At 53.4% G+C, this 14,665-nt stretch overlaps 4 protein-coding genes across 4 annotated transcripts in view; 2 read left to right on the top strand and 2 right to left on the bottom strand.

The window, feature by feature from the left end:
- Positions 1-611: 611 nt before the first annotated feature.
- Positions 612-2,879, bottom strand: A1O1_03959 (uncharacterized protein; the record flags this gene model as incomplete). Its single annotated transcript, XM_007724858.1, has 1 exon — positions 612-2,879. The coding sequence occupies one exon, from the start codon at positions 2,877-2,879 to the stop codon at positions 612-614; it is 2,268 nt and encodes a 755-aa protein (XP_007723048.1).
- A 2,175-nt stretch (positions 2,880-5,054) lies between these two features.
- On the bottom strand, positions 5,055-5,967 carry A1O1_03958 (uncharacterized protein; the record flags this gene model as incomplete). The annotated part of the gene is made up of 3 exons (XM_007724857.1): positions 5,055-5,549; positions 5,606-5,840; positions 5,891-5,967. 3 exons carry the CDS (start codon positions 5,965-5,967, stop codon positions 5,055-5,057), a joined length of 807 nt encoding a protein of 268 aa, XP_007723047.1.
- A 4,520-nt stretch (positions 5,968-10,487) lies between these two features.
- A1O1_03957 (CMGC/RCK/MAK protein kinase) lies at positions 10,488-12,952 on the top strand (the record flags this gene model as incomplete). Its single annotated transcript, XM_007724856.1, has 3 exons — positions 10,488-10,649; positions 10,701-11,450; positions 11,498-12,952. The coding sequence occupies 3 exons, from the start codon at positions 10,488-10,490 to the stop codon at positions 12,950-12,952; spliced, it is 2,367 nt and encodes a 788-aa protein (XP_007723046.1).
- A 1,130-nt stretch (positions 12,953-14,082) lies between these two features.
- A1O1_03956 (uncharacterized protein) overlaps positions 14,083-14,665 on the top strand; it is a gene marked incomplete at both ends in the record, with an annotated part of 1,265 nt that continues 682 nt past the window's right edge. Inside the window, one exon of the mRNA XM_007724855.1 lies at positions 14,083-14,382. Coding sequence (XP_007723045.1) covers positions 14,083-14,382 — 300 coding nt within the window. The remainder of the gene's footprint in view (positions 14,383-14,665) is intronic.

The raw sequence follows: 14,665 nt of genomic DNA, 5'->3' as shown, positions 1-14,665 counted from the left end.
CCTGACAAGGCGGATTATTTACACTCTTGGCGTGCTTATCATTGCTTATTACCCCGGCGGCTTCTCCATGATCTAACATGTATCTAGTAGTACACAGGAGTATCTCCTTGTGTTATACAGTGCACTCCATCGTCGTCCCCGATCCTTCGAAATATAGACTGAAAACATGGGTATTCGTGATGGTCGGATAGTCATGATAATAATACAAACTGCATATGATAACAACTGACCAGCCACATCAGAGAAAGGCACAGCTTCCATATCCATACCTTTGTCCAAACAATAGGCCCTACTCGCTTCTCACCAGGCCCATCAGTCAGATATCATTGCAGAGTCCCACTCTCTCTCCGGCTCAAACAAATTCAATAAAGATAATAGTGCTGCACGCAAAAGGGTGTATCCAAAAAGATGGTTAAAACGCTCGCTTGCACGCCGAAACACAAGTCACACAAGTCACATCGCCGTGTGACATATAGCACATAAGGTAGGAAGAAGATGGTCGTGAAGGCGATATTGGTGGTGCTGTAGCTTGTCAGATCCACAGCGAATCCTACTCATCGTATTTCGACGGCGGGCCTCGTCGTTTTCTTGCCCGGAGTCGTCTCATGCTGTTACCGAACATCTCGGTAGCTGCTAGGCGGATAGCTCCCTGTAGGCGGATACGATCCGTACGCGGAGTCCCTAGGCACCGATGGAGGAGGCTGGAAGCCTGTACTGATGGGCCCCGGGGCGTTATATGATGTCGTTGACGCGGGCCCATGGTCACGGTAGTACTCCTCATCGGCGGAGGCGCCTGGGGCGGAGTAGGGCGGAGGAGCACCGCGTGCGCTCTGGGGACCATCAAATGCCGACACGGATCCCATGCGTGGCCTGCCGTCTCGACCGTCTCGATCTCGTTCACGCTCTCGCGGATCATACGCCGCCATCCTTGCCGCATCATAGCGGTCGTTCGCGAGCCGTTCGCGATGAGCTTCATACTCCCGATATCGCCTCGCGTCATCGTAAGGGTCAACACCACTGTAAGGGTAGTGCGAAGTCGGGCTATAACCGAGGTCTGCCTCCGATCTTCGCATGTACGAAGAACTTCCGGTGTCTTTTGCCATAGACGGAGATCGATTTCGGCCCGGACGAGGCTGATCCCTGTGATAGGTACTGTTGGATCGATGTCGAGTCTCAGGGACATCGATCGGTGCCGGGGGCGGCCTCTGATGGATAGCAACAGGTGTGGGAGGCGGCCTGAAGTTATCATTGACTCTGCTGCTGGGATTGACAGAGCTAGCGCGCCCTGTGTTGACCTCTAGTGGAGGCCCAGGTGGCGGTGGCGGCTTGAATCCAGGGGCGGTGGGCGATTTCTCGTTTATATCATGACTTTTACCAGCTCCTGGAGCGGCGATGTATGGTTGGCGCTCCCGCTCGATCGGGGGTGGGGCGCGGTGATCTGCTGGATTTTGGTCAGTGACGGCACCAGAACCATCGAAAGATGCTTCTGTTTGTGCCTCTCGCTGGCGGCCAGGTCCGGTTTGAGGCAATACCGGGCTTGTTTTGACCGCATTGTTTACAAAAGCTTGCTCCTCCGGTGGTGGTCGGGGTGCTGCTTTCTGAGACGGCTGCTCTGATGGCTGGTTGGGTGGCGAGGCTCGGGTACTTGGATCCGCTGCGCTGCTCTGACGCAAGGGCAGGACGACATTGCAGTGGGTCGACATAGCCTTCTGTAGCTTTTCTGCTATCTCAACATCGGCATGGACAGGGAAGAGTCGTCTTGATAGCTCTTTGGGAAATCGTTCTCTTCGGTTTTCGGGGTTGCTGATTGGCATGTCCAGTGCGGTTTTGGCTAATCTCTCGAACTCTTGATCAGGATGCGCCTTGAGAAGCAATGTCGCCCAAGTTTCAAACCCTTGAGGTGTTAAGCCAGGAATATCGGGTCTCTCTGTCAGTTTAACTTGCACCAGATGATGCTGCGCTCCAATCTCTCTGAACATCCGAGATATTGAAGACGTCCGGTCATCGAAGACGACCTTCCAGGGATAGATCTCATTTGCCAACTTCGTCTCCTCATAGTATCTCTGCAATTTTGTGGGCGTAACCACGAGACTGTTCTTGGGCTCGTAGTCCTCAATCAGATGTGTTGCCACTCCTCGGAGGAATTGTCCAAGCCTTTCAGTGGCTTGCCCTTGTTCATCAAAGAGGGTACCCCAGACCCGCTCTAGGGTTGTTACGTCGCCCCCGGTAGATATTCTTTTTGGGCCCTTTGGTCTGCTTGGCCGTTCTTGGTTGACCTCACTCTCAGGCGGATGGCCGCCACGACCCAGTGGCGACGCAGCCCTTCTCTCATGGGGAGGAGAAGTTGCTCGGGCGAATGACTGATTCGAGTACGGAGGGGATTGGGGCGACGGCTGGGCTAGACCACCATCCTCTGAGGTTCGGTAAGGTGAAGGAGGCGTGTAGACAGCGCTCCGATCTGGGGGAGGAGACTCTCCGGCCGATGAATTGGCGTCCATATGTGAGCCAGATGTCTGAGATTGGTTTAATGGAGGCGGCAAGTCGGTGGGTTTCAGTTGCTGCAGGACGCTCGCGGTGATCTGTGCGGTAATCTGCTGAAGCAGTTCTGGTGAGATCGCTGCTGTAGAGGTCGCATTGCTATTGTTGACGGCCGATGTGACGGCATCATTTATAGGTTGGTGGGCCTGTTGATATTTCGAGGGGTTTTTATCGACTGGGTCGCGTGCACTCGTTGAAGAACCGCGTGGTCTCTGATCGTGGCCGTCGTTATACATGACATTGCTCGAGCTTAGATGAGTTGTCCATGAGTCCCCATTGTCTCTGATGCCGGCACCGGTAGCAGTGGGCTGGGCCAGGTCACTGTCGATGTAGGAAGCCATTGGTACCACAGGCACGCCGGAGAGCAAGTGTTCTCAACTCAATCGGCGCACGCCCTCAGAACTCTTGTGACAGGTGTGGTTTGAAATATGCTGCCAACGCAGCCGGAGAATGTTGAGAGTCCAGACAACCTGCGGGCGCCTGGATGGGAAACAATGTATGGACCAGCCTTACAGCGAAGCCGGTTTCTTGCTTCAACAGATCTGGAGCTGCCCCATTTGAGGCGAAGAGGACGATAGCCGATAGGAGGGTAAGGTCGGACGTAGAGAGGCCGTTAGCCGTGCGATGGACTCGAGGTCGCACGGCGCTGCAGAAGTTGGATAATGAGTAGGGTGTTCGTGTTGTCTAGAGTATGGGAGCAGCGGGACTTCGCTGTAGGCGCCGCTACGCGGAGAGAAATGCAAAGATGAAACAACGAGATCTTGGAGAACGAACGTTCATGCAAGAACTGTGAGAAAAAGCGTTGGAGGAGGAAGCTCCCAGCGTGGGTAGGATACAGGGTGAATGTTGATGCCAGCCTTGAGGGCGCGGAACTTGTTGTGCCAGTTGTGAGATGTGAAGCGAGGACAGAGAGCATTGTATTGCATCATCGGGACCCTGGGGCTTCCTGTTCATTTATTGTTACTTTCGACCAACCTTACCTACCTACCTACTACTCGTAGATACCCAAGTACAGTATCCAAAGCATGGGATGTAACCGGTGAAAGAGCTACTAATAGGCAGACTCTTCGATCTACCTACACAGGCGCAATCTATCTTCCTTAGATATGCAGTGTAGACGCAGCCAGCTGCGCCGGCCTACGCTGGGTGCTTCGATGCCAGGACTATCATGTAACTAATCTGGGTTCAACCGTCACCACGTTTTCGCGATCAATCCCTTCCCTCCCGGTCCACGTGCCGAAGTTCGTCTTGTTTTTAACGCCGTGCCAATGTGAGCACACGAGAGTGACTAGTCCCATGCAATCTAGACGATCCGCCAGGAAGACACCGGAGAAGAGATTGACAGACACATCTCAGAAACCTGTAATTGAGGAAGAGAGCCGCAACACCGAGCATACCTCCTTGGCCAGAAGCACTGTGTAACTTGAACGCCTTATCGTCGATGCCAACCGGTGTTGGGGGCGACGTCATTGCCTTGGTCAATCCCCGGGATCCTCTTGACATTGTTTGAGCAACCATCAACGGGCTACAACAGTTCGACGAAGAGGCTTAGGAGGCCAACCTTCAACCCTGGCCAATCTTTGCACACCACCATCTCGGGCGTCCGCCATCGCCAACGTACCCGCTATCACGATATCAGCTGGTCGTTCGCTTGAAGTTAAGATTACATCTGAAGCCACAGCAGACTGCCGTGTTGCCTCCCTGCCTGCACCGTCTGTGTGCACCTCGGTCATTCCACAAATACTCGAGCAGGCCGCGCAATCTTCTACATGACTTTCTTTGAAATATTTAATAAGTACACGATATATTTGATTTTGGGATGAGTGCGAGCCAGCCAGGCGGCAAGCTACGAGAGCGTCAAGCAAGGAATGGAACGGTTTCGCAAATCACTCCAATCCTTGAGACAAGACTTGCTGCCTCCAGGCCGAACTGTCTGTCGCCTTGTTTTCGCTAGATCTCGTATGCTTCCCAATTGCACTCGTATTTGTCAGCGCGCCTTTGTAGACCGGTTACGCAGGTTCAACAGATAACAGTTCACTTGTCTACACTCAGTAAGACTCAGCTTGCCTCTTGGATCCTGAAACCGCTACTGGGCGCCGTGACCATCAGTGCTGTACGCAGAGTGATTGATGCGGGAGAGATCAGAAGTCGTTGACACTGGGCGCGTTAGCGAGATGAATTCCTCGGCAAATGACACCCACAAAAGACAAAACGTCCTCGTATAGTGGTCGGAGACCTCAATACTGCGGGACCTTGACATGAAAGTGATTCTCTGCATTCTCTGCTCTTCTCGTGGTAGTAGCAATATGTTCAGCTAAGGCAAAGAATGTGAACTATCTTGTTGCTTGTCTCAGCTCCGCCGTATTTTCGTGTTAGATAACGACTTCGACAACCTTGTGGAATCTTAAAGCCGGATTATGCTACCCAGGAGCAGAGCAGAGCAGGGGAGGGGAGGGAAGGGAAGGGGAGAGGATGGCAAAGAACGCCGAATCCAGCCCTTCTGCGGCACTGCCCTCTCAATATTCGAAGTCGCTCTCATCATCGGAATCCTCTCTGCGGCTGCCGGCTTGGAATTGTTGCTGCTGCATCTCCTCCCGATGGATCTGATTCAACACCCTCGCCTCTGTAGGCGCTCTGTATGCCCCTTGCCTGGCGAAGCCGCCCCGCGCGTAATTGTTGCTCGAGTATGTCGAGGCCGCGCGAGGAGCTGTACGTGCTACCACGGATTCCTCGGTGTCGGAAATGCTGCCAGTGGCAGAAAGCAGAGCAGGTGCAGGGTTGGCCCCCCATGGCTGGGCGCTCCCAGCCAGAAGAATGCCGCCGCTGGCGGTAGTAGAGGGTGCTTGAGACGCAGAGCCGCTGACGCTCGGAAGTGTGGAGCCCATGTTTGACATTCCAGCAAAAGCTTCGGCACGACGAGTTGTGTATTCTTCCCTGATCACTTCCTCCTCAACAGCATCCGCTAGATTGGGGACCCGATCCAAAATCTCCTGTTGACAGCCGATGCATTTCTAGTTCGTGTCAGAGCCAATGTGATGTGCCAGTGGGCACCATTATTCATCCTTACCGCATGGTCTGGCTTCTTTCGCTGAGCCTTGGAGAATGCATCGAGAGTTTTGATGATTCCACAGCCTGTACACTTCATTTCCTGCACATTTCCAGGTGTGCACTGCAGGCATGTTGGACGAGGGGCTCGCGGACCGCCATGTTGCTCTCGGAACACTGCCTCTTGGTATCTCTGTCTCTGATTGTTAGAATATCGGCCGACGAATCTGTTGACATTGCAGACGCCACATTTGACCCTTAGAATACGTGAGAAGGAGGTCAAGCATTGCGGGCGAGCAACACTTACATGGTCCCGATGTCCACATTGTCATACCTGCCGTCCTCATTAGTTGGCTTGACGGTAGCTGATGCGAGGGAAGGCATGGTGGTTGGTGGTCAAGCTGAGCGCAAATGATGACAGATCCAAGGGAACCGAAAAGAATAAACGAATCAAGAGATACTTGTAAGACAAGGAGTTTACGATTCCTGCTTTCTTTGCCAAAAAGGCTTTTGTTGTTCCTTGCGAGACATTTTTTGAGGCGAGTGCAAAGAGCTGCAGTGGATTAGGGCAAGAGTCAAGCTCAGCTTAAGGTCAGGTTCAAGTTCTGCCAAGGTCGAGACAGTGAAGTTGACTTCAAGGGAAGGCAGCTCGATGGGCTTCACTTCAACCTCTTCACCGTTGCAGCTTCAGCTGCCGCCACCTCCAAGTCGCAGCCGGTTGCGTGGATACACCTCAACCCTCAACCTTCTCAACCTCTGCTCCCGTCCACCCTTGCCCACTGCCAGTGTGATGGCCAACAACGATGAGCTCTCCCAGAGCTCGAACACTGTCACCGCACACCAGTGGATGGAATGTCTCCACGAGCCAAGTAGTGTGCTGTAGTAGGAGAGTGCTATTGCCAATACCAGCTCCAAGAACCCTGGACTTGCGTGAGCATCGGCTTCCCTTCACCACCAACAGTGGTATCCGGCTGTTGTCCTTCTGCACCTACTTAACGGGAAAAATGAACAACACGGCGCCGGCGACCACGGCGTGACGCCCTCCTCAGGTTACAAAGATGTGTATCGGCGGCTGTCCAAGCCTTGCGAAGGAGAGGGCCTGCCTGTAATAATTTGCCTGGTGCAGTGGTGAACTGAATGGGATGGTTCGACCGGTTCACCCTTTACAAGTGCAGTGCGGTGGTCGTGTCCATCATGTACTACTAAGGGTTGCCGCTTTAGCCTCCTTGGCAATGATTGATTGGCATCTAGTAGTAGTCGAGTACTATTCAGTTTGCTGACTCCAGGCCGAGTGTGCCAGGCATCATCGGCAGAGACGTACCTCAATGATACCCAAGTACGTACCTTGATAGGACATCCAAGTCACGAAGCTGCGAGGCTTCAGCGACCTGGCAACGCTGTCACAGAAGGCCCTCAGAAGGTGGACATTATCTTGTGCCACTTTCAGCTGTTCCACGCCTGACCAAGGCAGCTGCAGGGTCAATTCGCGACCGCAAGATACGACACCGAACTCTTTTCGAGGAATCTATCATGTCGCAAGCAAGTCACGTCCGTGGCACATATCGGACACCAAGGCGAGCCGATACTCGAGCAATCTTCTGGCTAACGTCCTGGAACGAGATCAACTAATCATTGTTAGGGGATATTGCCTTCGTCAAACATTTCTAGAAGACTATGGTTCAACTACTTGTGGCAAGGTCTCGTGACAATCTCGCTTCACGGGGCAAACCCAGCGACTACATCAGCTCGCCTCATTGCTGCCTCCCAAGACAAGGTCTTAAGGGGGTCATCAACATAGTCAAGGCAAATTACAGTGCGACTTCCCACCTATCCTCCGTTCCACAACGACGAGGCGTCGCAGTCTTTCTCTGAACACTGTGTGAAGCTGAGGAGTATGTGATTCGGAGGAAGATTGATATGCTACGGGATACACCTCTTTCATCAGGACCAAGCAGAATGATCCACTGGTCGGTGAGCCGCTGTCGCGGAAGCCAAAAGTTGTCGGGTCAGTGGGTGGCCACTACTAGGGGCACACCGTGTGCCCGAACTCCATCTCAAACTCGAATGGACTGGGGCGGAACGAATAAGCTGGCTCCATATGACATCTAGCCCGGTGTCAAGCACAAGCGTCAAGCCAATTGAAGGCAAAACACAGATTTGATCAGCACCGTTGGTCGGAACCCATCAGCGCCCCGGTCCATGTTCTTGGTTGCCGCGGGCCCGCGACGGCCGCCAGAGTGATTCAGCGCCGGAGTTGCGCTCTAGCCTTGGTTTTGGGCACTTTCCGGCGAGTCCTGGTGATGATGGTGGCCCTGGAAATCAGGAACCAGAACTCCTGACAAAGTTTGGGCCAGAGGGAGGACCTGCGCCCGGCCCGCTGAAGCTACTTCAACCCCCCCCACCATACCACCATTTCCACACCAGCAACGTGGCGACGAAATTGGAGGCACTGCCGACGCACAGCAGACCATTCAGCACCGGCCTCTGCTTGTTGCCTCGTCGATGTGGTGAGTTGTTGTCTTGATGATGAACAATCATATGTGAAGAAAGGAGCATTGTTTGCAGATCACGCACGATCACAAGTTATCGGTTCACAGGGAGGGCAGGCCTTGCTGCTGGTCAAGGAAGTGGGTTGCTGTTGTTTCGCATCCGCCATCGTCATTCGCTCTGCAATGTGACTTTCCGAGTGAAAAGTTGACTATAGGCAGCGTAGCCGTATCCCCGTGAGATGGGCTCTTATTTTATGAACGTGGTGTCTCACTGCAAATTGCTCAAACGCAAACTGGAGACGCCCTTGAAGGCAGGATTAGGGGGCTGGGAAAGTGATCGTGGAACCCTTGGGAACTTCGTCATCACCACGCCGTGCGGTACTATGACAGGACGCCATGACAGCATCCCAAGCGGCCTGCGAATGACAATTGAGGTATCTCAGGTAGGTCTCATACCTGCAGTATGAAGTTTGACCGTTACTTTACAGAGTAGGTAAGGTATGCTGTGGCTAGGATCCGTGACGAGATTGCAAGAGCCAGCTTGCATGCCAGAACTCCGAGTTTCTGTCATCTTTACCGAAGAATGTGAGTAGGTGACGACTGACGGTAGACGGTGTGTGTGTGTGTCGGTAAGCAAGGGCCTACTAGGTACTTCCCACCTGAATTTCTTTGACTGTGCTTCTACGGTGTTTGTAGAGCTACAAGTTTGCCCTCGCCATGACTTCTTGTCGCAGTTGCTTAACAAACCAGCCGGGTCCGGTTCGCACGTCCGCAAAGTAAGGTACATACCTATACTAGTAGAGTAGGCTTTTTCCGAACTCATGTCACCAGCTGAAAGGTTCTTCCTATCTCGAAGATCAGCTACTGGGTATCTACAGGTACGTAACCGGGAGGCCGATCCTGCGCCCGTACCTACCTAAATCTAGGATTTTAGGTACGTACCACAGTACTCTCTCACCGACCGATTCTTCCTGCACAGTACGGACGCATGACTACCCCGAAGACCTACCCATGGCAGTCACCTGTCTGCTGCGTTGTCCCTTTCCTTACTCACAAGTCAAACTACAGGTCTAGGTATCCTCACTCTTGGGCCTGGCTCCGGGTCCCCCAGTTGGGTCTGTTGCTAGTAGTATTCCAGGTTATTAGCCGTGGTCTCGTTAGTAACAGACTTCCTTGTTCTAGCCTGCGGGTGCCTGTTGATGTACTATTCGTAGGTACCTTACCTAGTACCTAAGCTACAGAGTGTCCTATCCGTGGCTGCGGTGCCAGATTAGCTGCCTTATTCTCCGCCAGGCATGCCTACTAGTCCAACTTCCAATGGTTCCAAGTTCCCAATCTTGTAACCGTTTCTATTGGGTTTCTGATTCCTAGACCCGTCGCAGCCCGCCAGCCGGAACGTCACCCATATTCCCAGCTGAGTTGGCGTGGTCTACCCCGGGACCTAGTAGTAGCTGGGACTGGTAGGTTGTGCCCGTACAGTGAGTGTGCCATGGTGCTGACACCCAACCCAGATAGTTTGGGTCGGTGTGTTTGCATCCTCAGACCCGCCCTGCCTTCGCTCGTTTCGTCTCTGATTCCTCCTTTTTCCACAAAGCGAGACGAGGGAGGCAGCTGGAAGCAAGTGCTGGCCGACCTGAATCCTGCGATTTGGACTACCAGAGTTGGTCCAAGCCCTGGGTGCCACAATCTGGCAGCTGCGCCTGCGACCTGGCGGACGCTGGCCCTTCGGCCCTCCCTCCGGCTTCATCCTCACTCCGTACACACCTCCGACCGTCCCTTGCTCTTCCGACACAAGGCAAGACGCGCCTCCTGCCTCGATCCTGGCCCACCAAATTGTCCGAGCACGTCGTCAATACAACCGAAAACATCTGTCACTCTCTCCCCCCTACCCTCAGTACCTTGCCTCACTAGTTGACTATCCGGTCTTCGATCTCAGAGCCGGTGCCCCTCCGTGTCAGTCAAGAAAGGGGAAGGACCTGCGTGTTTATCCACTTTCACAGTACCCCTTGCGGGTCAGTCTGCGCCAATTGACCATCCCCCAGAAGCTACGTCTCTTGGGTCCTCGAGCCATTTCGGTTTGGATCTTGGACCTCGAGCATCAGCTACTTTCACCGCTCTGAATCGTCCTCTGTATTCTGTTCACCAATCCTGCGCGGCATACTTCACTTGGAATCGTTGGAGCGATAAAGAAACAGACCCATCCACGTCCCGACCCCGTTTACCTTCGATCAGCGAGACAGCGGTCATTGGTATACTTTGTCGCCGCGAAGGATGACGTGCTGAGGTCGTGAGGAATCCCCTTTACATGGGAGCCGGGCTGGACAACCAACAAACAATCGGGGTATATTCAGTCGAGGTTGAATGAGACGGAAAGGAGCCGCTGCCTGGGAGCAAGGCCAGGCCGCAAGCGACAAGATGGCCGTAAGCAACCATGGCTCACGGTCAACGTCCTACACCATGACGCCCTTGGAGGACCGGTTCGAAGTGATCAGGGAGATCGGAGACGGTAGTTTCGGCAGTGTTGCTCTTGCACGTGTGCGCGGAAATGGCGCCAATGTCGCTCGTCGGAACACGATGGTATGTTGATTGCAGATTCGCTATGTATGAACTTGTATTGACTTTGCGTAGGTGGCCATCAAGACGATGAAGAAGACGTTCGACTCCTTTCGACCCTGCTTAGAGCTACGCGAGGTCATATTTCTACGGACTCTCCCGACACACGCCCACCTGGTTGGCGCCCTGGACATCTTCTTGGATCCTTTCAGCAAGAAATTACACATCTGTATGGAGTACATGGATGGCAACCTGTACCAGTTGATGAAGTCCCGGGATCACAAATGCCTGGATGCGAAGAGCGTCAAGAGTATCTTGTACCAGATCCTGTCCGGGCTCGATCACATACACGCTCACCATTTCTTCCACCGAGACATCAAACCAGAGAACATTCTGGTCTCCACCTCAGCACCGCAAGACTCTCACTCTGCGTTCAGCAGGTATTCTTCCTTGGTCACGCCTCCCGCCACGCCGCCGACATATTCGATCAAGATCGCCGACTTCGGTTTGGCCCGTGAAACTCACTCCAAGCTACCCTACACCACTTATGTGTCTACCAGATGGTATCGAGCCCCTGAAGTCCTGCTGAGGGCAGGTGAGTACTCTGCCCCGGTGGACATGTGGGCGATTGGAGCCATGGCGGTCGAGCTCGCGACGCTCAAGCCTTTGTTTCCCGGCGGCAACGAAGTCGATCAGGTTTGGCGCGTCTGCGAGATAATGGGCAGTCCAGGAAATTGGTATACCAAATCTGGCACTCGAGTTGGTGGCGGCGAATGGAGGGAAGGAACGAAACTGGCCCAGAAACTCGGTTTCTCGTTCCCAAAGGTAAGCCGAACGGTTCTTGACCCGGGACTCTTGCTCACGAATGGCAGATGGCGCCTCACGCAATCGAGACTATTCTACAGCCTCCACATTGGCCGCTGGCCTTCAGCAATTTCGTCAGTTGGTGTCTGATGTGGGATCCCAAAAGCCGACCAACATCCAAACAAGCCATGGAGCACGAGTTCTTCGCAGATGCTGTTGACCCTCTCAGACCAAAATCGTCGTCCAAACTCCTAGGTCGCAAGCATTCCGATCTGAGTTTCCGATCCAAGGACACAGCCGAGTCTCCAGTCATCACCTCCAAACCCTCTTGGTTCCGGAGGTCCCTCATTGCACGAGAGAGTGCTCCTGCCGTTCCACAACACAATCCAGATGCGAAAGTGGTACAAGCGGAGCCGGAGAGTCTGGTTAGCAGGCTGCGACCCCATGCCAACAAGCGCGCGACGTGGGCTAACGGCGCAATTTCGGGCGGTGTGGCACCAATGCCCATACTGCCATCGATCCGGCCCATCTCACCTTTACCGAACGCCATCACGGCACAAGCGAGCTCGGCGTTTACAGTACAATCTGAACCGAACTCCAACCCAGCAGAGCAGAGATCGAAGAAGATCGGACGTCAACTCTCCATCAACTCCCACGGCAACCACTATGCTGATGTTCACCGTCAAGAAGCGGAGCGGTCGTTGAATGCAAATAGCGGCCTTGCATCGCCGCCTAGTGGCCACAAGGAGAGTTTCTTCTCGCACCTACGCAAACGTGCGAGACGTTTTTCTGGCAGGCATGGGCTGGCCTCTCCCAGTGGGGATGATGTCGAGGCCAATGCAGCAAACGTTCCATGGTCGAACCGGTCTTCACTGATGGTGGACAACATCATCCCTGAGGCCAACACCGACTTTTCGGACCTTGACCAAATCTTGCAAAATGTGAGATATAGTCTGGACCGCAACGAAGCCGAACCCAGGCAGAGAAGATCCCGGACAGACCTCCCATCCAATCAAGGCAGTTTGAAAAGAACACACTCTGTCCCGCGATCTCAGAGCAGCAGATCCGGCGAAAATCTGAACCAGATTCCGGCGGCGACCACGGTGCGGTCGCGACGTCCTTTACAACTCAACCAGTATGAAACACCGGAAGAAGCCGATGAATTGCTGGACGAAGCCCTGCGCTCGGTCAGCCGTGTGGCCAAACGTCTGGACCAGAACAAGGAGCAGCCACATCGAACTGCGCTTGCGCAAAAAGACTACAATCGCCAGTCGCTGCCACATGTCTCCAGCGCCCCATTGCTGCAAAGTGCTTACCTTACACCGTCTCCATCTGCAAAGCGGAACGGGGTCCAGTTCAACCCGGGCAGCGTACACCAAACGCAACCGTTAAACATCGCCAGAAAGCGCTCCGAGTACGAGCTTGTTCCTCCTCACTGGCCCACACCACCATACGAGGAGAATGAATGGGCGGCCGCCGCTGCGAACAGTATTTTTGCGGCCGGATCATCAATCTATCGATAGATGGCGAGACAGCTTCTTTGGACAGATTTAACCGACACTCGTTCGAACCAACAATTTCACATCTGAATATTCTGCACAACATAGTGCTCCTTGATATCCTGTACGAAGAAAGAAAAGCTCCTGCACCCGAAGCAGGTGTTTACGAAGTTTTGGCGTTTTAACATGGATTTGACGACCAGCTGGTTGGAACGGCCAGCTGTTTTCAAAGAGGAAGGACACATCAGTGACTTTTGGTTTTCTTTCGAATCCAGGGCAATTCATACTCTACGTTACCTGGTATCCAACGCCCTGTGATGTTATACTTTTCTGGTCGAAAGAAAATCTTCTTATATGGAGTTCAGGCAGCGGCCTGGGTTTGCCAGTCATATTGGCACAGTCAGCTTGAACAGCGACAAGTTTCTTTTGTTCTTCACCTCGGAAAGAGGCTGTACAGCTAGAAGATCAAATGTATGGACAGGATAGTCCTTGGTCCTGGAGCCCAACTGGATTGTTTTAGGAAACCATTGTTGGTTTCAAATTGCAAAGATGGGCCTTGACGCAATGGTTGGGGGTGGGATCAATATGTAGGTGTCACCAAACTGAAACCACAGGACAGGTGGCCACCATTGTATCTCTCTAAATATCATGATTGCCAACAACAATAAGCGAACATTGGAAGTACACGTAGCAGAGGAAAGTGCCTCGTTTGCCCTAGTAGTAGTAGAATAGAGAAGAGACACAGTCACGTGATTGCAACCAGCTGGGAATATCTTCTGCCGAGCGCAAAGGCGCGAACCGCAGAAACCGTACGGTACGGTAGTAAGCACATCTGCGCAGCTCCATTGCGGGCGGACAAAGCGGAATATTGAAGCCCTCTATCCAACTCACCACCAAGCTACACACTCCCATCCGTTGAAGCCCTTGAGCTCAGAACACAAACTCCTGCGCCGACGACAAGACAAAAAGCGACAGTGTTGGCCCCTTGTTGCTTCTGAGACCCCTCCGCGCACTAAAGCACGACTATCGCCATGGCGTCCCGAACGACAAAGACACCCTTTTCCATATGCCAGCAATGCCTCCGAACCGCATCACGAAGGCCCGGTACATTACTTCCTCATACTACCCCTGCTCCCTCCACCGTATCTCCCCGAATGGGCTCCTTGCGCGCGCCATATTCTTCGACGCCCCGAAGAGCTGCCGGAGGAATCAGCGGCAGCAATGGCAAACAGCCACCACAATCACCGTTCGTGCTCGAACAGCCAGACAAATTCCGGCCGCCCTCACACCCGGCGCGCCTGACCCGCCGGCCTCCGCGGGCCTATAACCAGACCGCGACGGTGGAGGAGAAGGAGCAGCAGAAGACGAAGTCATACCCGCACATGTTTCCGAACAAGGGGACGTTTATGCATTGGTTCCTGACGGATCGGAAGATTCACATTTGGATTACGATGGTGAGTTATACAAGCATATTAGCGGTTGTTTGAGATGATATTTTCTTGGGGAGGGGATTCTCTTCTATTGCGGTTGGTTGTCTTGCTTTGCTGGCTTGCGCAGTTTCGTTTCGTCTCAGATGGTTTCTACTCGTTCTGCTTTAACGGATTTCTTTGGGTCTGCATACTTCAACTACTTCTGTATACTCGGTCTTCTGTTGCGCACGTTCATGTTGCTTGCACCGAACCGATATCAACCTACGGAAACGCAACGACCAACAGATTGTTGTGTCCGGATACCCTC

Source organism: Capronia coronata (genome assembly GCF_000585585.1).
Source record: "Capronia coronata CBS 617.96 chromosome Unknown acBCG-supercont1.3, whole genome shotgun sequence".
Classification (NCBI taxonomy): domain Eukaryota; kingdom Fungi; phylum Ascomycota; class Eurotiomycetes; order Chaetothyriales; family Herpotrichiellaceae; genus Capronia; species Capronia coronata.
Note: the sequence above shows the minus strand (reverse complement) of the source record. Positions and strands in the feature narration are given on the sequence as shown.